The sequence below is a fragment of the Paroedura picta genome, chromosome 3 (assembly GCF_049243985.1).
Source record: "Paroedura picta isolate Pp20150507F chromosome 3, Ppicta_v3.0, whole genome shotgun sequence".
NCBI lineage: Eukaryota > Metazoa > Chordata > Lepidosauria > Squamata > Gekkonidae > Paroedura > Paroedura picta.
This window is the reverse complement of record NC_135371.1, coordinates 106073740-106101503: the sequence shown is the minus strand read 5'-3', so window position 1 is coordinate 106101503 and position 27764 is coordinate 106073740. Positions and strand designations below refer to the sequence as shown.

The following is a 27764-nucleotide window of genomic DNA, read 5'->3' as shown; positions in this document are numbered from 1 at the left end:
CCAGAAAACCTAGCATAGAGGCCTTGAATGCAGTGGTTCATAAATAAAGACTTTTAAGAAGTGTCTCCTTCCCCCCGGTTATATTTAAAGAAAGTATTTCCCATTAAATTTTTATTTATTTATTTTGATTTTGAACAGCCCATATTTTTAAAATGCACCATTTTAAACTTTTGACCATTTTTTAACTTTAAAAAAATCAAAATTCCTGCATGGGAAGAAAAGATCCACAGCTGAGCTATTTTAGTTGTATTAAAGTTTACTGCCTGTGGACCCTATTCACAGTGGTTCTTTTTGTACACATTTCTTCCCTTCCCCCTATTAAATGCATGTATCAGATTGGGAGAAGGGACAGCAGCTGAAGGCAATCACAGTTTCCTCTTTAACTCCTTTTGATATTGATACTTATTGCATTACTTAAAGGGCCAGAAAAAGCAGGAAAATACTCCTACAACACAAAAGTTTAGACACAATGGAACCAGAGCTGAAATGAAGGACAGGAAGTCAAAGTCCTGCTTCACAACAACCAATCAACATAAACCAGTCATCAGCTCCAAAATTTTATTTATTTTATTTATTTATGTTTGGATTTATATAACCACCGCTCTTAGTGAACTGGCTCATGGCGGTGTACAATCTTATAAATATACATCCAATACATATCCATATACAATAACCATTTAAACAGTCCCCCGTTAAAACATAATTCTAAAAACCTTGGTAGTTTCACCTCACCAAGCAGTCCAGAAGCTTAATTTTCATGGGAAAGTCTGATGGCTCTCCTGCTAGGATTGCTGAACAGGCACTGAGAAAAATGTCCTACCCCTTACTGTGTGGAAATAAATTGCTAAAGCGTTTCATGGCATGGAGGGAAATCACATCACCTGGTAAATAACAGTCATTAAGTCACCCTTTCTCCAGGCTGTTGGCAAGCCCATCTCCTGATGTAAGGTAGGGTTGCCAACTCTGGCTGAGACATTCCAGGAGATTTTTGGGATGGAACCTGAGAAGCAGGGAGTTTGGGGAGGGACCTCAGTGGGGTATAATTCACATTGCAAAGCAGACATTTTTTCCAGGGGAACAGATCTCTGTAAATTGGAGACCAGTTAAAATTTCCAGAGACCTCCAGCCACCAACTGCTGATGGGCCACCCTCCATGAAAGGCAAAATGACTACAGGCCTTACTGCAGGAGAAAGTTTGATCAGAGACGACTCCTTCATTTGCAGTTTAAGGCACATCTGACAATCCACCTGGGCTTTCTTTCTTAGGGGAAACAACGACATAAGCAGTTCTGGAGAACACCAAAGTACTATATTTTAAGCTGCAAATAGATTGGAACCCACTAGATCTCAAACAAACACCTTCTCTTTCACCTTAACTGTGCTAATTATCATCTAAACATTTATTCCCATAATCTGAGAGTTATGTAGGAGTTATGTTTGCATAGCTATGGTTCTGTCTGATTTGTTTTAAGTGCAAAAATTAAACAAAAAGTAACACCCACCACTTGTAGCTGTTCATGCTGTCAAGCAAATTAATGAGCCTATATTTGCTATCAACATTTGAGCCTATATTTGCTATCAACATTTGAGCCTATATTTGCTATAAACATTGGTTTACAAAAAGGGCTGCCAAACAGAACGTATGGAGAATTGCATAGTACATTATCCCAGAGTTTACAGTCCTATGAAGAAAATGTTTGACACCTTGGTGCAAAAGATTATGATTAGCTATTTGCAGTACGTAGCGCCATGCTTCGTGGCTCCATTATTTTTACACATATCAAGGCAGGGGCTGTGTGAAGCAAAAGTAAAATCAGGCATTTTCCACATCAGCCTCAAAAAATCATGAGGGCAGAATCAGAGAATCTTTGGCAACATTAAATCTAGCATAAGAGTCACAAGTGAGCCAAGACACCAGTTCTACCATACTGCCCTTTTCTGGTTTGTGAGACCTAAGAGCTCTCCACTAGACTTCATTCACAATTCAGTTCCATCACAATGGCTTTTTGGACTATCATGCACAGATAGCTAAAGCATTCCTGTAAAACAATATCTACATCACTAGTCACCTGCAAGTTATCAGCCTCCTCTTAGACTTCGGAGCAGTGTAAGTAATGATTCAAATTTACCACTCAAAGCCCTTGCTGGTATCCATCTCCCGGAAATGCCAGCCTGGGTTTTAAAAATATGTGAACAAATAGATTGGCATTCCAGTGAAACAGGCCTAAAGGAGTCCTGATAAATATCTTCTGATTGTCAAAAACAGAGCCAGAGATCTTGTTCTTTGTTTCCAAATGTCAAAGGAGTAGAAGCTATAGAAAAGAGAGAAAATCCAGTTTTAATCAGCTCCTTTTCACTTTATTAAAACATACGTAAACAGCCCAATGCCCGTATTTTATGCATGCTGTAAAAGTCAAATCTTTAGCTTATGTTGAGTGGCATCAAACTTCTAATTCAGGAGAAGGTGATCATGGTTTACTTGCAAGCCACTTGCCAATTTCTGGTGGATTACATAAAATTTGTACCATAACCTGGATAGGCCATGCTAACCTAATCTAATCTCAGAAACTGACCAGGATCAGGCCTGGTTAGTACTTGGATGTAAGGATGGGCACAAACTGAACACTGGCCTATTTATGGTTTGCAAACCAAAATTTGTGATGGGCCTACTGTCATGAACTTGCACAAACTTTAAAAACAGTTCATGGCGGTTTGTGAATAGAGCAGACAACAGCATGAAATAGCTGAGTGGTGAACAGCTCCTCCTACCACTCAGTTGTGTTTTGGGCTGTTTTCAGCAGTCCCTTTAAAATTTAAAGGGACTGCAGAAAACAGCCAGAAAAACAGCTGAGTTTAAAGTTTAAAGGGACTGAACAAGACAACCTGAACTGCTGATAAAAGATGGTTAGGTCAGCTGTTTTTCAGGCTTTCTGCAAACCCTTATGGGGCCAAAAACCATAAACTGGTTCATTTCGTGGTTCTGCTATGAACATACATGAATTGCATTTTCCTGGTTCATGCTCATTTCTACTTGGTTGGGAAACCACCAAGGAAGTCCTGGGTGCTATGCAGAGGCAATCAGTGGCAAATACCTCTGCTTCTCTCTTGCCTTGAGAATTCATTGTTCACATTTTACTTATTATTTCTGTCTGCATACCTCAATTTGGTCCAGAGGTTTTCCTAGTCTGTGGTGATGGAGGTGATGGAAAGACTTCACAGGCAACATCTGATTGAAACAAAAGGAGCAACGAATAAAATCCATGCACCCTTAGCTGTGAACAATGAACTATCCAATTCTGTTAATGTGTAGTGATTCAAATAATACATATGCAGCCTGAACACATACAGGCTTGCACTTAATTCAATGGGACTTACAGTCAAATAAATTTGCTCTGGAATGAAGCTTAAGTATGGTCTAGCTGAGTTGTACAGTCATGTAAAATACCAGTCTTGTTCAGAAAGACAACAAATATTAAATATTCCCCTGTTCATAACCTAAGTATGAGACATGTAATTATATCTCAGATTTTATTCTTTTATTCTTATTTCCAACTCAATTTAATAATTACTTTTAAAGGAAGATATAGATTGAAAAGAAGGCCTTAGAATCCTCAAGGCTTGTACAGTAGACATTATAATTCAGTATTCATGGGATCTTTGGGGAATACTAGAGGAAAAAGCATCTATGCTTCAGTATCAATATAGAAAATGATCTTACAAAATTGCAGACAGATCTCATTGAATGCAGGGTTTTTTTAGATTATTCAGATCCCCCATTGAATCTGTTTCCTGCCATCTTCCTAAAGAACACTTGCTTTCAGCTATATTTTAGAAGATGGCATGACAATTTTACAATTTAATAAATTTTATTAATGATGATTAGCACAAGTCAATATAGCAGTTTAGCATATCAACCAATTAATGATGAGCAGTAAACTAAAGGCTAAACATTCAATTAATGATGCTAGAGAGCCAGTTTGGTGTAGTGGTTAGAAGTGTGAACTTCTAATCTGGCATGCCGGGTTTGATTCTGCACTCCCCCACATGCAACCAGCTGGGTGACCTTGGGCTCACCATGGCACTGATAAAACTGTTCTGACCGAGCAGTGATATCAGGGCTCTCTCAGCCTCACCCACCCCACAGGGTGTCTGTTGTGGGGAGAGGAATGGGAAGGCGACTGTAAGCCGCTTTGAGCCTCCTTTGGGTAGGGAAAAGCGGCATATAAGAACCAACTCTTCTTCTTCTTCTAAATAAACAACAAAAGAAAATAGCAGCAAATTGACTATCAACAGAAGTTCTATCAATAAGTAATATTTGAATTGGCTAACAGAAGTTTAACCTGATAATCTTTTAACAAGAAAATTATTAGTTAATGAGTCCTTTCTGAAGAAAAGATGGTCTTTGTAAATACTTGCCATCAAGTGAGAACTCAGCAGCTGGAATTGCCCTATAAGTGGAACAGAGATAATGATCATCAGTTCGTAGTAAAAATGTGGCAGGTGAACGACCATTATTTATTGTTCGGTGTGTGTAATGTAGCCAGGATATCCGAGGATTCCCTGGCAGCCAGGCAAGGGATGTTGAGAGGTTGTTTGCCATAGCCTGCTTCGCATCCTGGACCCCTCTCATTCTTTGGAAGAACTCCATTCAAATCCTTTGAGGACTCTCGTCCAAATACTAGCCAGGCTCAACTTTGCTTAGCTTCTGAGATTTGATGGCATTGGGCTTGCCTGGGCTGTCCAGGTATATGGTCATAAAAATATAAAGCAGACCCTTAGAAAGCATAAAAATCATGACACTACACTCATTCATTATCCCCCCCCCCCCGCGCCGTGCTACATGGATCTTGTGAAGGAGGCACTTGGATAACCTATTTCTGACCAATAGGGCTTCATTAACTGAGATTAAAAGGCTCACATTAAAGGAACCACTAAGGCTCTTACTCTTGGGAGTAAGTCCCAGTGAGCACAATGGGACCTAACGGATGAGCAAAGGGGGTTAGGGGGTTAGGGTTGTATTGTAAGTTAACCACGTTTTTGTGCAACAAGTTTCTCTCTCTCTCTCTCTCTCTCTCTCTCTCTCTCTCTCTGTTCAGTACTCACACAGTAGGGTATCCTATAATTCTATAATTATATTTATGTGTGATCACAAGTCAAATGCCAAAGACTAACTTTTCATATCACTTCACTGCCTTAACACAATACCTTTCAGGGAGTGGACTCTCACCTCCAGTTATGCATCGTCAAAGCCATGCCAGCATTTCTCAAGTTGGGGTCCAGCAACTACTTCTCATCTGTGGGAATGCTCTAAGGTTCTATGAGTCCTTCAGCTATGAGCCTAATGCAAAACCATACCCCTCTTACATTTCTATGAAAGCAGGATCTGTCTGTCTTAGAGGAAGGAGATGAATGATATGTCCCTGAATACCATCGCTCCTATTAAAACAGACTATCAAGATCTAGGGAGGAAGCTCAAGCAAATGGGGGCACAAATGGTATTCTCTTCAATCTTGCCTGTCAAGGGAAGAGGAATGTGTCGGGAGAGGAAGATAATGGAGGTGAATCACTGGCTGCGTAGTTGGTGCCAGCAGGAGAGATTTGGTTTCTGGGACCATGGGATAGGCTTTCTTGAGCAAGGCCTACTAGCACCTGATGGACTACACTTATCGAAGTTGGGGAAGTATGTGTTTGGCAGGAACCTGGGGAGATTCATCAGGAGAGCTTTAAACTGAAGCCACTAGGGGAAGGAGACGATCAACATAGGGAGTGTATGGAAGGAAAACGATCGGAGGCAACCCAACCGGCATGGCCAGCTCATAGGGAACCAAAAGTAAAAGGATTCAGATGCCTTTATACTAACGGCCGAAGCATGGGCAATAAGAAGGAAGAGCTGGAACTTCTCATGCTGATGGAAAAGTATGATCTAGTAGGCATCACAGAAACTTGGTGGAATGATTCTCATGACTGGAATGTAATGGTGGATGGATATGAACTGTTCAGAAAAAACAGAATAGATCGAAGAGGTGGAGGAGTGGCACTGTATGTGAGGAAAGGGCTTACCTGTCAGGAAATTCTAGTGAAGGAGAGCATATCTACAGTGGAAAGCATTTGGGTGAAAATAAGCGAGGGGAAAACAAACAGTGTGGTGGTTGGTGTTTGCTACCGACCACCTGACCAACGAGAGGATGTGGATGCTGCACTTTGTGAGCAGCTTGGGAAAATATCCAAGTGGCAGGACCTTGTCATCATGGGTGACTTCAATTTCCCAGATGTGTGCTGGGAAACAAACTCTGCAAAGCGTCCTCAGTCATGCAAATTTCTGACCTGCCTGGCTGACAATTTCATTTATCAAATGATTGATGAACCCACAAGAGGTTCAGCCATACTGGACTTAATACGGACCAACAGGCAAGAGTTGGTGGATGAGGTGAAGGAGGTGGGGACCCTAGGGGGAAGTGACCATGTCCTCTTAGAATTCCTTTTGAGATGGGGAGGCAAGGAAGCTTGTAGCCAGATGCGGATGTTGGATTTTCGTAGGGCAAACTTTAACAAACTCAGAGACATGATGAGTGTCATACCATGGACAAGAATGCTGGAAGGGATGGGAGCATGTGAAGGGTGGGCACTACTCAAACAAGAGCTATTGCATGCTCAATCAATTACTATCCCAGAAAGACGAAAACACTGCAGGAGCTCTAAGAAGCCTATTTGGATGAACAGAGAACTTCAAGAGGAACTAAGAAAGAAAAGGGAAATGTTCAGGAAATGGAGGGAAGGACAGAGCTCTAAAGAAGACTAGCTACAGGTTACTAGGCACTGTAGATCAATCATCAGAAAGGCCAAAGCTGAGAGTGAGCTAAGATTGGCCAGGGAAGCCCACTGTAACAAGAAAAAAAATTCAGTTATGTGAGGAGCAAACGTAAAGTAAAGGAGGCAATAGGCCCACTGTTGGGTGCAGATGGACAATCTCTAACGGAGGATGCAGAGAAAGCAGAAAGGCTCAGCGCCTATTTTACATCTGTTTTTTTCCCCATAGGTCAAAGGGTTTAGGCACATCTAGAGATGGAAGTAGCCAACAGATAGTGTCTGGGTGGCAGGTTGGCATGGACAGAGAGGTTGTCGAGAGGCATTTAGCTGCACTGGATGAGTTCAAATCCCCTGGGCTGGATGAAATGCACCCGAAAGTGTTCAAAGAACTTTCCGGAGAACTTGCAGAACCCTTGTCCATCATCTTCGGGACCTCTTTAAGGACTGGAGATGTCCTGGAGGACTGGAAGAGAGGAAACATTATTCCGATCTTCAAAAAAGGGAGGAAAAATGACCCGGGAAACTACAGACCAGTGAATCTGACCTCTGTTGTGGGTAAGATAATGGAGCAGATATTAAAGGGAGCGATCTGCAAACATCTGGAGGACAATTTGGTGATCCAAGGAAGTCAACATGGATTTGTCTCCAACAGGTCCTGTCAGACCAACCTGGTTTCCTTTTTTGACCAAGTAGCAGTTTTGCTGGATCGTGGAAATTTGGTTGATGTCGTTTACTTGGATTTCAGTAAAGCTTTTGATAAGGTTCCCCATGATGTTCTGATGGATAAATTGAAGGACTGCAATCTGGATTTTCAGATAGGTGGATAGGGAATTGGTTAGAGAGCCGCACTCAAAGAGTTGTTGTCAATGGTGTTTCATCAGACTGGAGGGAGGTGAGTAGCGGGGTACCTCAGGGCTCGGTGCTCAGTTCGGTACTTTTTAACATATTTATTAATGATCTAGATGAGGGGGTGGAGGGACTACTCATCAAGTTTGCAGATGACACCAAATTGGGAGGACTGGCAAATACTCCAGAAGATAGAGACAGAGTTCAACGAGATCTGAACACAATGGAAAAATGGGCAAATGAGAACAAGATGCAGTTTAATAAAGATAAGTGTAAAGTTCTGCATCTGGGTCAGAAAAATGAAAAGCATGCCTACTGGATGGGGGATACGCTTCTAGGTAACATTGTGTGTGAGCGAGACCTTGGGGTACTTGTGGATTGTAAACTAAACATGAGCAGGCAGTGTGATGCAGCGGTAAAAAAGGCAAATGCCATTTTGGGCTGTATCAAAAGAGGCATCACATCAAAATCACAAGATATCATAGTCCCATTGTATACGGCACTGGTCAGACCACACCTGGAGTACTGTGTGTAGTTCTGGAGGCCTCACTTCAAGAAGGACGTAGATAAAATTGAAAGGGTACAGAGGAGAGCGACGAGGATGATCTGAGGCCAAGGGACCAAGCCCTATGAAGATAGGTTGAGGGACTTGGGAATGTTCAGCCTGGAGAAAAGGAGGTTGAGAGGGGACATGGTAGCCCTATTTAAGTATTTGAAAGGTTGTCACTTGGAGGATGGCAGGATGCTGTTTCCGTTGGCTGCAGAGGAAAGGACGCACAGTAATGGGTTTAAACTACAAGTACAACGATATTAGGCTAGATATAAGGAAAAAGAATTTCACAGTCAGAGTAGTTCAGCAGTGGAATAGGCTGCCTAAGGAGGTGGTGAGCTCCCCCTCACAAGCAGTCTTCAAGCAAAGGTTGGATACACACTTTTCTTGGATGCTTTAGGATGCTTTGGGCTGATCCTGCGTTGAGCAGGGGGTTGGACTAGTTGGCCTGTATGGCCCCTTCCAACTCTATGATTCTATGATTCTAATTGCCCTTCTCCTCTTGAAAGGTGGGAACTAAACTGTCACCTTCCTCTGTAGTTGCCTAGTTTCAAGATCACTTAAAAATATCTGTTAATTGGTTTTTAGGAATCAAGGACTCTGCCTAGAAATTGGCTTAGTGGCTCCAAGAAGGTAGGAATGTCAGCCATCAGGTGGGACCTGGGGATCCCCTGAAATTACAGGTCATCTCCTGACTAGAGATCAATTTCCCTGGATGCTTTGGAGGGTGGATTCTATGGCATTGTGTCCCACTGAGGTCCCTGTATTCCCCAGGATCCACTCCCAAATCTCTAGGAGTTTACGCTACTTTCCAATTTGTTCAGCCTAGAAAAGCAGAACATAAGATGAGCCCTGCTGGATCCAGCATCCTGTCTCACACAGCAGCCAACCAGTTCCTCTCCAACTCAGCTCTGCATCCATAGATGATAACAACTCTAATGTCCAGGGTTTGTGTGATAGTAGTTGTTGAATATTTCTCTAAGGGATTAGCTATATTGTATGTTGGGAATTTTGTACATAGAATTCCCAGTGGGTGCCCCCCCCCGCCACTTACCAGGTACATGAGGCCCCAATATGGCCTTGGTCCACTGCATGAAGGAAGGAGGCAATAAACCTTCTCCTTGTGCCATCCTCCTGATTTTTATTAAAAAGGCCTCAGGAGAGCATTATTTGCCCTGTTGTGAAAATGTACATATAGTAATCTCAGAAGTAATCTCACTTTTTCACAATATGGCAAAAAGCACTCCCTCCAGGAGTTGGGAAATACCTGGAGATTTTTAGGTGGAGTCTGAAGAGAGCGGGGCTTGGATCTCAGGAGGATACAGTGCCACAGAGTCCATTTTCCCAAACAGTCATTTTCTCCAGGGGAACTGATCACTATCCAGAAATTGGTTGTAAAATTGGAAGATAGCCAGACACACACACACACACACAGACACCTCCAATGGAGGCTGGCAATCCTACCCAGGGCTTTTTTAGACTGGGGAGAAAACTCTTTCCTGTCACACTCTAGTCCAAAACTAAACCAGGCCCACATGGAACCTGGGAAGCAATTTTTTAAAAAATATAGCTTCATCCACTGTATCAGATACTTAAACCCTAAGTTATGATCCTATGGAATCAGCTACATCTTGAGATCTGCCCTTGTAGGCCATCCACAGTCACGAAAACATTGTATTCTAGAACTTGCTTTCAAAACACAACTGATAATGGACATAGGCTGCAGTCCTAAGAACACTTTCCTGTGCATAAACCTCATGGAATAAAACGGCACTTAATTTATGAGTATTTCTGCTTATGATTGCTCTCTTTATTGCATTGTTTGGAGGGTGTGAGAGAGTGAAAGCTTCCATAGGATACATTTTCTTACCACATTAACTTTGAAAGGGAGCTATCTGGTATGAGCTGTTAAGGGAGGAGGGGAAAGCTTGGGCATTTGCTATTTTAAAGAATGAAACTGTTCATTCTTGGATTGTGAAGACTTGAGAATTGCTATTCTATCCTGCACATAGTCAGTGGGAGCAGCTCATTATGGAACACCTCTGTTATTCAGTCTCCAGTCTAAAAATTTCCATAGATATTCCATCTTTTCTATATTTTATCCAGAAGCTGATTGATGAAGGGAGATTTACATTGGAGGCTACTGAACATTGCTTTTATTTCAGCTCTAAAGTGTTCTTACTTCCAAATACTTGGGAATAATTCTGTCCAATACATGGTATTTATTATACTGTTTAATGCATCTCTGTGAATTCATTTCCCTTCTGGGGGCAATACAGATGGTAATCATCATTCTTCAGATTTCCCCTGGAAATAAGAGTTCAGTCACTGGAGTTCCCCAACATCATCTTTCATGAAAACAGACACAGACAATCAGTGTAGTTTACAGCAGTTTTATGCTTCTTAAGTACTTCTCTCATGTTTCCTAAACATAACGAGAAACTGATAGTAAATATCATCTCAGATATGAGTCATGCACAGAAAGGCAGAAAGATATTTACCTGCACCATTGTGTTTGGTTAATTATTTTACCTACAAAGATCAAGAAAACAGGAGAAGGCTGCTGAGTCATTCAAAAACATAACGATAATATGAAATACAATACTGCATGAATTATGTTGCCAGAGCACATTAGAAAATATGAGATTCAGTGAAAAAACAAAAAACATGTAGGTTTCCATAGGGATGCCAGACATAGTGTGCTCTCTAGGAAACAATGAGCTGTGATATCAAGAAGAAAAAAGAAATGCTGTAGGCTAGCAGTACCTGATATCCTCCACGTTGGGGCCTACTCCCTCCTCCTTGATATTCCCCAGACTCCTTCTGCATATTTTGGTGCCAGATGAAAACTTTGTTTCTTTTGTTTTGCAACTATTACTGTTATGTGATTGCAACCTTATTTCCTTCTCGGTTTATTAGCTCTTAGAAGAAGGTCTTGAAATTATTCTTAGCAGGTCTTGAAATTACTGCTAGGTGTCTTTGGTTTTCAGATCTAGATATAATTATATTTTCTGGGCAGTCCTATGCCAAATTACTCCAGCTAAACTCATTAAAAATCAATGGATTTAGACTGAAGCTACTCAGGACTGCACAGTTACTCTGCTACATTTGGGGCAGGAATTGAGCAGTTCTACCCTCTCCTCATCACCTGATACAATGAGTCTTTCTTGTCCTTGCAATCATCCTACCATGGCCCCATTCTTTTTCTGTCTTTGAATATAACTAAAGAATCCTTTTTATTGTTTTTAGCATTTAGCACTTCCTCATGCATACCACTGGACTCAACCTTTGGAGATATAACCTGTGTGAAAGGGAATGGTGCAGCAACTGCACCAGGCCCAGCAAAAAGTTAGCCAAAAGATATAAGAGGAGCCCATGTGTATCATGCATTCACCCTTTCATAGGAGGTGGGGAGAAAACAACACAGTATGGCAGCCACCTGGAAGAGCATTCACAGCCCACCCCATGCCACTTGCTGCTCTGCCTGCCCCATCCCTGCCCCTTGCACTCTATCATATCAGCACAGAGGCATTGTGGTGATGACAACCGTGTATCCCTCACATGAGGCACATCCCCCTGAATGAGCATGACGTTGTGTGGTAGCTCCCTTCAAAAGTAGGAGTATCCAGCTGGCCACACCTGCCAAAAGCCCTGTGTGGAAATAGCCCTGATGCTCCAAATCACTGCTTGCTAGTTGTCCTGAATCATAATATAGGCACTTTAACTACTGCCATTTCCTCTTTGGGGTGCTGCAGTACATGTGATAGATTCATTGTGCTTACCGTGTACAACTTGCATCAGGTTATGTAGGTTGGAGATGTACACCTCTGTGTGACCTCTGACCTCCTGGATAATGGACTGGTCCAGATGTACTGTTAGAACTTCAACGCTCTCACTGCTGGAATTTTGTTTCTTAATCCTAGCATGCATACATAACCAGGCCATTGATCAATTAATCAAGGAGACATCATAAGTATCCCTACAGTTTGTTGCTCATAAAAGTTTGCTCTTTATGCAGGTCCCAAAAATACATCTATTTTCTCCAGGGCTACAGGTGGAGCATGTCTAGTGTACCCTAGCATTATGGCTGTATTACTACTAAGACCATTATTCATTGTGGCAATGATGGTTATGGTACAAGCTTGGCTAAGCCTGAAGGTGGGAGATTCAAAACCTTTTCCAAGACCCAATTAACTTGAAAAGAGAATAATTAGATGTTGAAGAAAGGGTGTGAACAAGCCTGAAGAAAAATGCCCTGTCCCTTTAATATAGGTTTACTCTGTGGAAAAGAGCAGGTGAAGCTTTTAATTGCATGGTAGGAAATCACATCACCTGCGAAATAACACCCATTAACCCTCTATTAAAGGGACAAGACATTTTTTTCCTGCAGGCTGTTGAAAACCCTGTACTTAAGCTGCCCAGCTAAGCCCTCCACTCTGAAGAAGCAAGCAGTGACTCATGAAAGCTCATACCCTGCCACAAATTTTGTTGGTCCTTAAGGTGCTGCTAGACTCTTGCTCTTTTCTGTTTCTAAAGAACAAAGGCTGGGTCTAGAGGCACCTTTAACACCAACTAGATTTTATTCAAGGTTTAGGCTTTTGTGTGTGCAGCACATGTCCACAGAATTCTGAGTGCACTGTGCTGTGCACCTAGAATCATAGAATTATAGAGTTGGAAGGGACCTCCTATGCAGGACACTCACAACCCTATCACTCATCCACTGTAGCCTGCCACCCCCTTGAACCTTCACAGAATCAGCCTCTCCATCAGATGGCTATCTGGCCTCTGTTTAAAAATTTCCAAAGATGGAGAACCCACCACCTCCCGAGGAAGCTTGTTCCACTGAGAAACCGCTCTGTCAGGAACTTCTTCTGGATGTTTAGATGGAATTTCTTTTGAATTAATTTAATCCCATTGGTTTTGGTCTGTCCCTCCAGGTCAAGAGAGAACAACTCCATCCTCTACTCCCGCTCTACACAGCAACCTTTTCAATACTTGAAAATGGTTATCAGATCCCCTCTCAGTCATCTCCTCTCCAAGCTAAACAGACCAAGCTCCCACAACCTTTCCTTCAAACCCCTCACCATCTTTGTCACCCTCCTCTGGGCACACTCCAATTTGTCTACATTCCTCTTCAACTGTAGTGCCCAAAACTGAACACAGCACTCCAAGGCAGAGTCTGCACTTACTTTGTTTATTCCATTGTCAATCCTGTTGAATTCAGATAGATTTGAACTCAAGTCTTCCTCTCCCCCCCCCCATTGAAACAGGAAAGTGTTCTGCACGTGGTTAGGGTAGTTAAGAAGAGGGGGGAGGCAAATGGAGACTCTTTCTTTGTTTTCTTGAAGGGGGGAGAGGATCAAAGAAGTCAGAGGAGGAAGGAAAAAATCCTTTCTTTTCTTGAAAGGGGGGGGGGATCGAAGAAGGCAGGAAAAAAATCCAATACGGACAGGTGTTGAGAGAAATTAGGGGCTTCTCCTTTAAGGCAAGTTTGTCACATGACCACCTGTGGCCAATCATGGGTCCTCTACCACGGAGGAGAGCCCAGATTCAGAACAGCCTTTAAATATTGAGGGTTAAAAGCACTCTAAGATATCGCACAATAAAGGTAGGGTCACTCCGGATCAATCCTTCTTGCTGCAGAAGGAAAATTTAAATCACCCAAAATCCAAACAGAAATTGCATTCTGTGTAGAGGGCAGGGACTGAATCGACCTGGGATTGGAATAAATGCTCCGTGCAGGTTACACCCAAGTGAGGCTGAATAAGAGCAGAGTAAAGCGGTACCATCACCTCCCGTGATCTGGACACGATACTACATGATTCCATAATGGGTGGCCTTCAAAAAGCACTATGAATAGATGAATAGGCTTTTCAACACAGAAGGTTTGAATTAAAAAAAAAAAAGAAATTAGTGGGCATTGTGGGCCCTTTAAAACTTTGAGATAGGGGATTAGTTGCCTGGCTTGATTGACAGGTGGAGGAGAGTCCCATGTAAAGGACGTTACTCTCTTCCGCCATCTCAAGCAGACATGCAGAGTGTAAGAAGGACAAGAAGGTGGCAGACAAAAAGGAAGAAGGTGAGGAATGGCTGGAGTTATGATTAGTATTAGAGCTACTCCATTTCGCTGGCATAACGCTATTTTTTTTAGATGCGTGAAAATGCCCAGAGAGTAGATACTGGGGCAGGAAAAGTAAACCATTCAATTCAAGGTTGCTCTCTGACATGTGAGCTGTAGGAGAAGTGTTCTGAAGATGTGAGCATTGACTCACAAAAGCTCATACCCTGCCACACATTTTGTTAGTCTTTAAGGTGCTTCTGAACTCCGGCTCTTTCGACTTCTAGCCGTAATTAGGGAGAAAAGTATCTGTCCCTCTAATACAGGCTTGATATGTAGAAATGGTCAGGTGAAGCTTTTCAAAGCATGGAGGTAAATAACATCACCTGGTAAATAATATCCTATTAAGCCTCTATTAATGAGACAGGGCATTTTTCTCTAGGTGGCTGGCAACTTTATCTCCCCTTACAGCACGAGCCTGACTTCCATTAAAATGACTCTTATGTACTGAAGACAATAGCTAGTACATAATTACCCTTAAATAATAAATTACAAAATGTAAACATGCACAAATAAAATCATAGCGACATGCAAAACAGACATATGGCACATAATAAATCACAATACATTAAGACACCTACTGCTTTCAAGGGTAAATGATATAAATACATCAAGCTGTAGTAATTAGGGTAATGATCTCAGAGATGCTGACTGCCAAGGCAGGAGCAAAACTGGCACAGACTCCATGGTACCACTTTCTACATGATTAGTGGCCCACCATAAGAAATCATCCATGATTGCTAGATCTGTCTACCATGCAAACAACAGGGAAGCTGTGGCATGGAATTTACCTCTCTTGGGCCATTTGAAAATCCTAAAGGATGACAAAAACAAAAAAGGTCATTGTGATTACAAACAGAAAAGCAAATACGTAATAAATTAGACTTTTCTTAAAAGGCAACAAAGTAATGGCTTACTTTGAGGAAGAGGAAAATGTCCATTTGTTGGCTTAGCATTTGTAGCTCTTGAAAGCTGTGGAGAGCCACATCCCTCTTTCCTTCCACTTTCTTTTTCAGAGCTAAAACATCGGCTAGCTGTTTTTTCTCGTTGGATTGGATATCACCCAGGATCTGCTTCTCTTTCTGATCCACCTGGGACTTGATCTCTTGGAAAAGCTTTGTCAGCTGTTCAGTCAAGGTTTTCTTATTGTTCTGAAAGGAAATATGTAGAACAGCTGAGCGGCTGGACTGCCTGTAGGACTGTCAGCCTCTAAATTGTGGCTGGTCATCTCTTGGGAATACAACTGATCTCCAGGTGGCAGAGATCAGATCACCTAGGGATGCCAGTCCCCAGGTGGGACCTGGGGATGTGCTAGCCTGGAATTACAGCTCATCTCTAGACTAGAGACATCCATTTCCCTGGAGAAAATGGCTGTTTGAAGGGTGGACTCTATGGCATCATGCCTCACTGAGACCCTTCCCTTCACCAACCCTGTCTTCCTCAGGCTCCACCTCCAAACTCTCCAGATAGTTCCCAACCAGGAGCTGTAAAGCCTAACTGCCTGGAACCTGGTGTTCTGTAAATCTGAGGTAGTCAACCTGTGGTCCTCCAGATGTTCATGGACTACAGTTGGGAATTGGTTGACTACCCCTGCTGTAAATGATACACCAGAAGTGTCACATAGATCGATTTTGCACAACAGCGGCTGCACCAAGCCACTGCCAATTCCTTGCATTGGGGTCGTATGCTCCACTGCTTCCAAGACTGCACGGGGGAAGGAATCCCCCGGCACATGAGGACTGCCCTGACGTTATCCGTGCACACATATAATACTGGGACTGGAAGAGCCTGCCACGATGGGGCCTCACCACACAATGGCAGGAGATTGGCATGTCACTATCCCACCATCGTGGGTGTGGGGCAATGCCCCGTTTGGCTCTGTGCTTCCGTGGCGCTGACCGGAACATTTGGGCATCTTCTATTATGCACAGGGCTGGCCCGGGCTAGCCACCGATGGCGACCGCAGCACCATAGGGAATGTGGAAGAATCCGTGTTCCCTTATTGCGGGCCATCCGAGGGCCTGAATTGGGCCAGGGTTGGGAGGGGGCTGGGATAGTGTCGGCATTGTGCACAATCGGTGATTTGCCCTGCTGCCTCCAGCCCGAAGTTCCCGCCCCATGCAAAATTGGTCTTGGCCTCACAAAACAGCAAGGGGGCATTGGGGGACTGGGCCATGAATCTAGGGTTAAGTATTTTTATCTCTTTCACCTATGGTTGCCAGGTCCCCCTGGGCCATCAGTGGAGGACGGGGGATAGGACTGCCAGGTCCATGTGGACAAACTCCTAGAGATGTGGGGATGGAATCTGGGCAGGAAAAGGGCTTCATTGGGTGCACAATGCTATGAAAGTCCACCCTCCAAAGCATCCTTTTTCTCCAGAGAAACTGATGTGTCTATTCTGGAGATGAACTGTAATTCTGGGGGATCCTCAGGTCCCACATGGAGGCTGGCATTCCAACTGCCTCTCACAGGCATTTCACCAGTTAAAATGCTACCCTGCTGGATTTTCAAAATGTGCTTTGGCCTTTGAGAACATTCTTTACACACACAGGCACACATTTTAAAAGTGTCCGTTATTAATAAAACACATTTTGAACAGAAGAGCAGGAACAATAGGCTATCCAATTTATTGCTCTCTATCATCTTCCACTTATGTTGCAAGTGAGTCTAAGGATTATTTTCAGATCAGTGCAAAATATTTTCACTTTGACTATCCCAGCTTTCCCCAGCTTTTTTACCATTGAGAAACCCCTGACACATTCCTCAGATTCTGAAAATCCCCAGAAGTGGCAAAATCATGCAGTGTACATGCCCACCTGGGACCCCTCCTCTTCCCACCCCTCCCGGCCCATCATTGTCCATTTTGGGAGGGGAAGGGAGGGTCTGACATATCGCCCAATAAATGTTTTACAAATTTAAAAAATATATTAAAAATTAATTACCTCTCTGGAAACCCTCCCAATTTAATGAAACTCTGGTTGAGAAAGCCTGCACTTTCTTGTGGGTGTCACTGCTGAGAGCAATTTAGGACAACAGCAGTGTACTAGCGGGTGTGATCAGACTTTGCTACCTCCTTCCTGCGACTGAAGGGAATCTTAGATCCAAGATCTTAGTGGTTTTCACATTCAGGGTCTTATTGAGCTTAAGGTTTCTAGGTCCCCCTTGGCCACCGGGGAGTAAGGCTGCCAGATCCAGGTCGGGAAACTCCTGGAGATGTGGGGAAATGGAGCGTAGGTAGGTCAGGAACCTCATTGGGTCACAATGCCCCCCTCCAAAGCATCCATTTTCTCCAGGGAAACTGATCTCTGTAGTCTGGAGATGGGCAGGAATTCCAGGGGATCACCAAGTCCCACCTGGAGGCTGGTATCCCTAACTGGGCCCTTGATTATGTCCATGAAAAATGACTAGGAACCACTGCCTGAATCCATTTTGGCTTCTTTTGACCTGGGCTTCTCTCACCCCTGTGATTCCTGAGCTGCAGGAGCACAGGCAGGGAAGCAGCAGCCTGTATCCAGCATCACCATTCCACTCTGTTGCTTGTAGCTGCTGTTATTCTGGCTTGGTACAAAGAAGTGACTTGTCAGCCCCCTAGTGTTACTTGTTACTCCCACAATGACAATACTTGGGTCTATTTGTCGGTGTTAGATCCTGGTTTAAAAAAAACCCACCACAAACAAACAAACAAACAAAATCCAACAGATTTGGAGGAGGTTTAGGGGATGCCTTTTCAAAACATGACTTTTCAGCCCTTCCCCATAGTCTCTGGAGAAGAAATTTCTTATTGGACAGAGAATATTATATGTGGAATATGCTTCAGCTGCAGCTACTGCATAGTAATAAATGCAACCAGATCCGTGGTGAGATTTTTCAAGAGGGTTATGGTCAGTTCATTCAAAGAGCAGACACATGCTGGGAAAATGGGGCGGGCCTAATGGGTGGTCCTGCTTTCATCTGTGAAATGGTGGTGCTGGTGGAAAGTGGTGTCAAGCAGCAGTCGACTCTGGGCAGCTGCACAGGATTTTCAAGGCAAGAGACATTTAGAGGTGGTTTGTCTGCCTTTGTATCGTACAAGACTATAAGAAGGACGGTCTAATAATTAAGCCAAACAGAGAGAAACAGACCTATCCACTGGCAATATAATAAATATATTCATAAAAGAAAGAAAAGTGTCCCTTTTTTGTAGTTTTCCTTATTTCTTTATTCTGTAGGACTTCTGTCAAAACGGAATCCAGGTAATATCCGTTTTCAGTGAAATTCTTTCATCAGTGACAAGTCCTCTGAGTCTTCAGTATATTTATCAATACGTATTGAGAATTTAAACCTTATATATATTAATAGCATAATACTGGATACAGGCTCACATAGGTATGAGGATACCGGTCTGTATTGACCCCCCCCCCTTATTGGTTGTATTGCCCTTTCTGTGTGAATCTGTGTTCCCACCAACAGCATCCCCTGTGCCCCCCTCTCCTCTCCAAAGAATATAAACTATGTAACCCCTTTCCTTAACGTCTCTGTCAAGAATCCTGTCTGTGAGCTGTTTGCGAAGTCCTGATCTCTGTCCTGATTCTCCAAAGAAAGACTTCTACTTAAAGCTTCAGCCTGCAGTCTGAGAGTGATATCCATCGTGCAAACCTGCTAGGTCTCAACCGCTTGTTTCCTGACAGTATTGCCTTACAGGTGATCAGGAATTCAACCAGAAGCCAACACAGCTGCTGGAGGATAAACTGAATGTGGGACCTCCAAGGTGTCGCTGTGAGGACCCTGGCAGCTGCATTCTGGACTAGTTGCAGTTTCTGGATCAAAGTCAAGGGCAGGCCTGCATAGAGCGAGTTGCAGAAGTCAGGCCTAGAGGTGACCATCTCATGGATCACTGTGGCTAGGTGTTCTGAGGCCAAGTATTGTGCTAATAATTTGGCTTGGCAAAGGTGGTAGAATGCCAGCCGTGCTACCATCACAATTAGAGCCTACATTGAGAGGGAGGCATCAAGAATCACACCCCACTTAGCTTCTGAGATCTGAGGAAATCAAGCTAGCCTATGCCATCCAAGTCAGGGGGTTATTTAAACAGCAACACCTGATTCCAACAATTCATTGTTTGTTTTATCTGGATCTTACTGCATTGTCTTCTACTTCTGCCATTCTGTTTTCTACATAATTTATAACATGTCTGATACCTTTTCTTTTTGCAATCATTTCTCTATTGTTTTAATCCTATTCTGATGGCACTGTTTATTTGGAGCCTAATACTCTCTAATTACATTATTTTATATCATGTGCTCCATCAGCCATCAGGAAAGGTGAACTACAAATCTAAACACCGCCCGCGGCGTCGCGGGCGCCGCGGACTAAATAATTCGCTAAGGGGTTCTGGGGCGGGATGTGTCCTCTGGACAGACAATCAGAGGGACCAATCAGCAGGCACTTCGCACCTGCCGATTGGTCCCTCTGATTCCCAGCCCCAGCAACTGCGAGCCGCGCACAGCGCGGCTCGCAGTTGCTCCCGGCCTGATGTGGCGAGAGGCGCAAAGCGCCTCTCACTGCGTCAGGCCGCCGCCCCAGGGAGCCCCCAGCAGTCGCGCGCAGCTTCGCGCCTCTCGCCATGTCAGGCCGCCCCCTCAGACCCATAGAGCCGACCCAGAGGACCGCCACCGGGGGACATGCACAAAGGTTCATTCCTAGCGCCCGCTGTATTCCTCATACAGCGGGCTATATTACTAGTAAATACATAATTTTGTTGGCACAGGTTTTTCGACTGAACTAGAGAAGCATTTCCTTCCATTTTAAGCAGTATTCCCCCCCCCCCGGCCGCCTTGTCGGATTGATAAAAGCGACATCTTTATAAATAATTCTTGATTGAACCTACAATTCACATATATTGTCAGCACTCTGTTGCACTCAGAGATAGAAAGTTAATGAGCTACCTGGTCAGAGAAAAACAGGTGAGTTGTTAGGTAAGGCTGTTAGTTAATTTATTTTCACAGGCATTTGAAGCAGATGCTTGGTAACGTCAAAGTAGCACACAAACCTTTATCTGATCTTCACTCTTCTGAAGATGCTTGAGAGCTTTAGTCATGGTGTTTTTGTTTTCTTGTATTGATTTCATGGATTGTGAGAGAATTGCCTGTTTAAAAAGAGGGGAAATCAGTTAACCAAGAACAACAGGAAAATAACAGAGGGGGAACCTTCAGTACTATGGCACATCTGGAACAGCTTTGCTGTATAATATAAAAAGCTAAGCCCTAGGTGGGCAGAGAGGGGGGGTGGAGCCAGTGATCCCTTCCAATTGGTCCTAAGATAGGACTGGCTTCCACCCCCTGGACTTGGGACCTATAGGGAGGTGACACAGCCCACCCCCAGCCCCTTCCAGGGGCAATCTGGTGACATCACCACCAGTCTGCCCTGACCACCGCAGGGAGAGGAGGTCGGTAGGGCTGTCGAGGGGGGTGAGAACGGAAGCTTGGACAGGCTGCACCAGCCCTTTTCGCCTTACTGTCCTAACTGTCACATCCAACAACTTCCCTCACTTTGCCTCAGACCACTGACAGAGATGGCAGGAGGCTGGTGAGTGCGCTCCCTCCCCCTCTCTTCAGGCCTGCTGCAAAGGAGCCTCTGACAGCCCCTGACTGAGATGGGGGAGGTGTTTCCAAGAGCAATGTGGAGGAGTATGTGGGTCCACTTGTGATTTCCTTTTGAAGGGGGGCTGAGAGAAAAGCCCCTTCTCACTTAAAATACTGCTCTGGCCAGCCTCACTGCTGAAGGGAAGAAACAGCCAAGCCATGTGTATTTCTTCTGTGTGACTCTCTACAGATGAGGCCTGCTGCACAGGGTTGTTGTGCAGATGAAACAGGAGGCAAAAGAACCTCTGCAACAGCATCCAGTTTCATCTGCACAACAACTCTGTGTCGTAGGCCTAAAATCTACAGAGAGTTGCTTGGCAGCCCCCTCCCTCCAGCAGCGAGAATTGGCCTTTTGGACAGTAACAGGGACTGCAGTTGCCAGCAGTAGGCCTCAGGCTTCAGAAGGGCAGACATCACCAGCCAAGCAACAGACTGCACTAGCCAAGGGGTCTCTGGGCCCACGTGCATTCCTTTTGAAGGGGTGCATGTGAGGGGAGGGAGCTTTCCCTTCAGCCTAACCTCTTGGAGATGAGCTGTACTTCCAGGGAATTCTCAGGCCCCACCTGTTAGCTGGCATCCCTAAACCTCAGTGGGATACAATGCTACACAGTCACCCCTCTAGAGCAGCCATTTTTGCCTGGGGAGCTGATCTTTATAGTCTGGAGATGAGTAGCAGTTTCAGGAGATCTCCAGGCCCCACCTGGAGGTTGGCTGTCCCTGGTCTGAACATATTCCTTAAAGTCTGGAAGTGGCACCTCAAAAGTGTGTAATGCCCCCGCAGCCACCTAGCACCCCCTGACTTATTTCAGGTCAAGCAAACATTGCAGAGATGAGATAAGGTTGCCAGATAGGTGTAGATTCATCTTCTGGAATTCCACACTATCTAAGTGTGCATAAACCTGACTAAGGTCAAGACGGCTGTGCACATAGAGACCTCCTCTTAGGGTTGCCATCTTCCAAGTGAGGCTCTCTACCCCACCTCCATCACAGGGAGTCTGCTATGGGGAGAGGAAGGGAAGGTGACTGGAAACTGCTTTGAGACACTTGAGGCCTGCTGGGTGACTGCAAGTCAACCGGTGCCATTTGGTAGGATTGAGAGTTGAGACCACAATGTAGATCCCCCTTTCGGGGTCCTTGCATGTTCTTGTAATATGGAATATTAATAGTGTTTTTTTCTTCCAATAGCAAATAAAAGCTACATTATCAACTTTCCCTGTCATCCTTCAAAATCTCAAAAACAAAAAAAGAGAATTGGTAAAAAGTAAATACAAGCAGGGAAGCCACAAAGACTTTAGGAGGCTTCTCACTTTCCTCTGTATCCCCCCCCACGTGCACCATTTCTTCTTTCCCTAGCTGGCTGCCCCCATAGTTTCTCCCCTTTTCTTGCTTCCTTGTCTTCCTCCCAGCCACCAGCCACCCTACCTTTATCTGCTCCCATCTTGGTGCAGTTGGGAGGAGAGCGTTATTTCAGGAGCTGAGTCAGGAGCTGACTGCTAGCTCCGCCCTCTCCTGAGTAGGCCTTTGTCCTATAAAAGGCTCTTGCTTCACAAACCAAGTCTTAGGAGTCTCATCAATGTTGTTCTAAATATGTAGAAACCTCCAAAGTGGTGACTGAGGGCATTTGTGCACCCGTTAAAAATAGTGAAATTCTTACCTTTTGTTCTGGTTATATTCTGGCCCCTCCATATGACATCACCGACATACAGCATCTGGGCAGTAAATAGCCTGCTACATCCTCCATTTTAATGCGCTAGTTGGTGAATCCCCAAAAGTGGATTCACCAATCTATGTAGTGCTATTTAATGGAGAACAACCAGTAGCCCACCAGCCAAAGACAGGTATGGGGGCAAAGAAGCACTATCTCCGCTTCCAATGTCCTGCCCTCACACCTGCCTCTCTTCTCCCAGGGATGAGAGTTTTGTTTTAAATAAAACTGCCTGGAGCAACGAATAGGTGTACAAACATGCAGGCAAAGCCAAAAATAATTTTCTCCCAATGTTGTAACGCAAAGCATGCCTTGCTAAAATCCTCCCCCGCCCCCAAAAAATTAGGAACAAATTTTTTTATCTTAAGTTTCAAGACTTCTGATTCCATAATGGGTGCCATTCAAAAAGCACTATGCATCTATGATTAATTGCATAGGCGTTTCAACTGAGAAGGTTTGAATTTTTAAAAAATTAGCGGGCATCGCGGGCCCTTTAAAAAGTTGAAGAAGGGGATTGTTTGCCTGGCCTGATAGACAGGTGGAAGAGAGTTGCGTGTAAAGTGTGTTGCTCTCTTCTGCCATTTCAAGTAGTGCTTGTGGAGACTGAGAAGCATGAAAAGGTGGCAGAGAACAGCGAGACAGGAAGAAGGTGAGGAGTGGCCGGGAGGCATTATTATATTTAGCATTACACCATTCGGCTGGCGTAACACTATTTTTACAGGGATAGATTCAAATAAGTAGCCATGTGGGTTTGAAGTAGCACAATAAAATCAGAGCCCAGTAGCATCTTTAAGACCAACAAAGATTTATTCAAGGCGTGAGCTTTCGAGTACAAGCACCCTTCATCAGACACCTGTCAAAAGCTCACGCCTTGAATAAATCTTTGTTGGTCTTAAAGATGCTACTGGACTCTGATTTTACTATTTTTACAGATGTGCAGAAATGACCTGAAAGTTCTGTGGGCATTCTTTTCTAAAGCTGAAGGCATTTTTCCCTATAATTTTGAGCATATTTAATCCCCTGATGTATTTTAAAAGATTTTTCTACAGACTTGGGACTTCTTTTTGGTCTGTAGAAAAATTCCTCCTATTTGTCCTTAGCTCCATACCTGTTTTGGAATTAGATTTATGATATAATTCATACCTGTTTTGGAATTTCATACCTATTTTGGAATTAGATATAATTCATACTTGTTTTGGAATTAGATATATAATTATATTTATTGATTGATATTCATTGTTTCATCAATTAAAAGGCTGAAGTAGATAAAGCAGTTCCTTGAAAATAATGCAGATAGCTTTGCAAGTCAATGGTAGGATTTACTGATTATTTATTACCTCTTAAAATTACAAATCCTATAATGTTTTCAGATTTTGGGGATAGAAAAAAAATGGCTCCCAGGCCACTTACATGTCTCACAATTGTGAATTTTGTCTCTAGCAGTGGCTTGTATCATTGCTGTGAGGACAGAGTAGGTTGGATACAGTTCTGCAAATCTTATATTTTTATTTGAATTTAGGGTTGTTAGAACACAAAATTATCCAACAGAGGGAGCTGCAACAAAGACTGTATCTAGTCAATAAGGAATTGGGCATGCAGAGAAATGAGGCCTTTTCTTCACCTGTGTTTCCTCCGATTTCACTGTGAATTGAACTCAATGTTTTAAAAATTCAGCATGTGACTCTGCTTTCAGAATTCTGCAAGACGAGTTATAGTTATCGCTATTGCATTCCTCAGTTGCTTGCAATAATACCTGAGTCATGAAGTTAGACCTCTGTTTTCTTTGAAAGGTCCATCAAAACAGAATAGTGTTCTAGCAGCTTACCTTGAACAAAGCCTGAGCATGCTTAATTTAAAACGCACAATACAACAAGAGAAAGCCATGCTTGGCTGAGCAATCTTTTGTACACTTGCTGGGAAAGAAATATCAGAAAAATTTATTGAGGCTTGCTCCCAAATAAGTGTATGTTCCAGGTTTCTACTGCAATCCTAAACACACTCATCAGGTAGTAATGTCCATTTGGTCCAGCAAGATGCATTCTGAGTAAGCATACACAGAATCAGACTGCAAATTATCTATGTTGCAAACAGTGGACTGACTTGCAACTCACTTTTGCTGGATTGTGCTATTAGGGTTTAAAGTGCACAGAGATAGCGACAGGGTGTTGCTTGGGAAGGGCTATCTGCTGAAATAGGGAACAGAGAATTTGTTCAGCTTTAGGATGGAAGAAAGAACAATAAAAGTCATGTTCTTGGAACTTGTACTCACAATTGCCAGGTGTGTATTTGTATCACTGTACACTGTACACTGAACAACAAAGATTCTTGTGTAAAACATGGAAGATAAGAAAGGTCAGATTACTAACAGGCTGTATCTGAAACACCATGGACTGGCACAAACTTTCAGTTCAAATGGCGCTTCTAGAATGGATCTAACTCTATAGTGACCAGTGAATTATAGACTTTGATGAAATGGTTTTCCATTGGGTGTTTCCACTGTTCAGTAGTTAGAAGCAGCTAGCTGTGAATTTCCTGCAGTCTTCAGGAGATTGGACTAGATGACTCTGGAGATCCCTTCCAACTCTATGATTCTATGATTCGAATAAAGGGACAGAACATTTTTTTCCCTTCGGATTGTTGGCCACCCTATTTTTTTCCTTTCAGATTATTGACACACCCAAATGAAACACCACATGCTGGAGAGTCCAAAATATGGTGCCCGGGGCTGCATCCCAGGCCTGTCAAGGTCTTTCCAGATGCTTGCTAAGTGTTCTTAGAAAGTAGGTGGGTCTTCTGACTAGCTTTTGGAGATTTGAATGGCTGCGCAGATTTTTTTTAATTGTTACTTTGGCAGCAACTGTTACCACAATGCAAGTAACTAAAGTGTGTGACTGAAGGTAAATTGCGGCAGCCATTTTGTGGCTACTTGGCTTCCTGCAGCAGCCATTTTGTATCTGTACCTACCATCCTGTGTCAGAATCCAGAGGTTCCTGCTGGCAGTGCTGATGCCTGCTTTATGCTTTCCCCAGCATATTATTTCTGAGGTTGAATTTTGATTTCCTGCAGCTGTTAAAGGCAAAGGTACCTTATTCCAAATAGCTTTTGGGCAGCCTAAACTGGTGTAGCAGTTCATCCCAGGTTTGAAAGCTGAACTAGATGAGGATGTAGGGTAGAAAAGAAGTAGGAAGGGAATGAAGAGCTAACTGAAATTCTCTGAGTTTGAGTCTATTTAAGGATGCCACCTCTAGGTTGGGAATACCTATAGATTTTGGGGGTGCAGCCTGGGGAGGGTGACATGTACAAGCCTTGGTGGGCGTTTTCAGGGCAGGGTGGAGGATTGGCAGGAACTCTGTTTCTCCCCCCTCCTGCAGCCCTCCCCCCCTATCCCCAAAATGCCTGCTGCAGCCTGTCCAAACCTTGGCAGGCATTTTCAGGGCAGGGAACTCTCTTCCCCCCGTCTCCTGGCCAGCCCCACCAACCTCTCCCAGTGGCAGTCAGGGGCAGATTGGTGGTGATTGTACCAGACTGCCCCTCACCAGGTTTGTTGGGGGGTGGTTCAGCCTCTGTTTCTCCGCACGTCCTGATTGACCCATGGACCGGAAGCAGAGGCCAGACACTCTCCGCCCAGGAGGCCTCTGTTCAAATATTCAAGGTAGCTAAGTAAGATGATTAATTAACTGACTGGTTTGTAGCAATAGAAATCGCAAGGGAATTAGGACTGTAGAAAAAGTACATCCCATATTTCTAATTAATTATTCCCCCCCCCCATACTTACTCAGCCAGGGTTCTTGTAGTTGTGCAGGGATTAAGGCACTTAAGAGCTTATAATATCCTGGAAGGTACATGTGTAAAATAGGGTGCCTGACATAATTTTCTCCCATACACACAAACAACATGGGGGGGGGGGGAGAGAATTGCAACAAGGCCCTTCTTCTCCATTATATTGCTATGAGAAACTTCCCAGATCATTAGCTGACCCTACATAGCAATTGTACCACAGTACTAAACTTCTGAGGTTCAGGATTTCTCATTTAGCATCATATCTCAGCAACCTGATACTATTGTTGCACCATGCAAGGAAATTTCCCAGTTAATTATCACCACCCACAAATCCTCACAATGTCCAACTTGTTGACATTGGAACAGGCAGGTTTGGTTTTGCTTGCACCACTTCATGGTGACCAAGTATTAGATGTCCCATCCCTTGACTTTATAATTATCATGTTGAAAGGTCACATAGTGAGAAAACCTGATAATTGGTTTTCTTCAAAGCCGTTGAGGATCTTTCTTTGTACCCACACTATGACCCCAAGTTGACATTAAAAACATGGCTTTAAAAAACTTATCTGGAACTGAAAACTCATTATAAAAGTGGTGCCTTAATGGATCAATACAGCTTGTCCAACATTGTAACATCTCACTAGTCATCATGGAGAGTTATCAAATAGGGCACAGAACAGCACCCAATCAGTTGTCCTGGATAATCAACAAATAGGGCACAGCGGCCAAGGCCTCTACCTGACTCTGATCCCGAGCACTGGCATCCAGAGGTATGTTGCCTCTGGATGTGGAAATTCCCTTTAGTTACCATGGCTAATGGCCATGATAGTCTTGTCTTCGAAGAACTGATCAAATTCCCCTTTGGAAATTATCTATGGTTGCAACAATCACTACATCTATCTACCAGCAGTGAATTTCACAATCGATTCTGGAAAGTCCAGCTGAGTTGATGCTCCTTACCCGCTGCTTGTCATTTTCCTCCTTCAAGGTGACGATGCAGTGGCCCTTGTGGGAACCTACAGTGGAGCACATAACACAAACACATGCCAGGTCATCTTGACAGTAACAGTCCAGCAGTTCTGCATGTTCAGCACATCTTCTCTCCTCGAAGTCACTATCAGCATTAGGAGCCACCAAAGCAGGGTCCTTCTGGGTGTCCTTGGAACTGTGTTTGCTCAGATATGCCTCATGGTTTAGATACACCTCCACTGCCTGAGGCTTCCCTTTGGAGAAATCGCAGGGATTCATCTCCTCCTTCCCGGCAGGCCTTTCTGCTTCTGAGGAGGCAGCAAGAAACTTCAGCAAGAAACTTCACTCTATAGCTGACCTGCCAAGGAG

The 27764-nt window shown here is 43.7% G+C and overlaps 1 protein-coding gene across 1 annotated transcript; it reads right to left on the bottom strand.

The window, feature by feature from the left end:
• Positions 1 to 544: 544 nt before the first annotated feature.
• LOC143832542 (uncharacterized) lies at positions 545 to 27764 on the bottom strand. The gene is made up of 9 exons (XM_077327100.1): positions 27387 to 27764; positions 20350 to 20445; positions 15239 to 15472; positions 15113 to 15135; positions 11986 to 12122; positions 10705 to 10735; positions 4417 to 4448; positions 3158 to 3226; positions 545 to 2312 (listed from the first exon to the last, which is right to left on the bottom strand). The coding sequence occupies exons 1-8, from the start codon at positions 27672 to 27674 to the stop codon at positions 3159 to 3161; spliced, it is 909 nt and encodes a 302-aa protein (XP_077183215.1). The 5' UTR covers positions 27675 to 27764; the 3' UTR covers positions 545 to 2312; position 3158.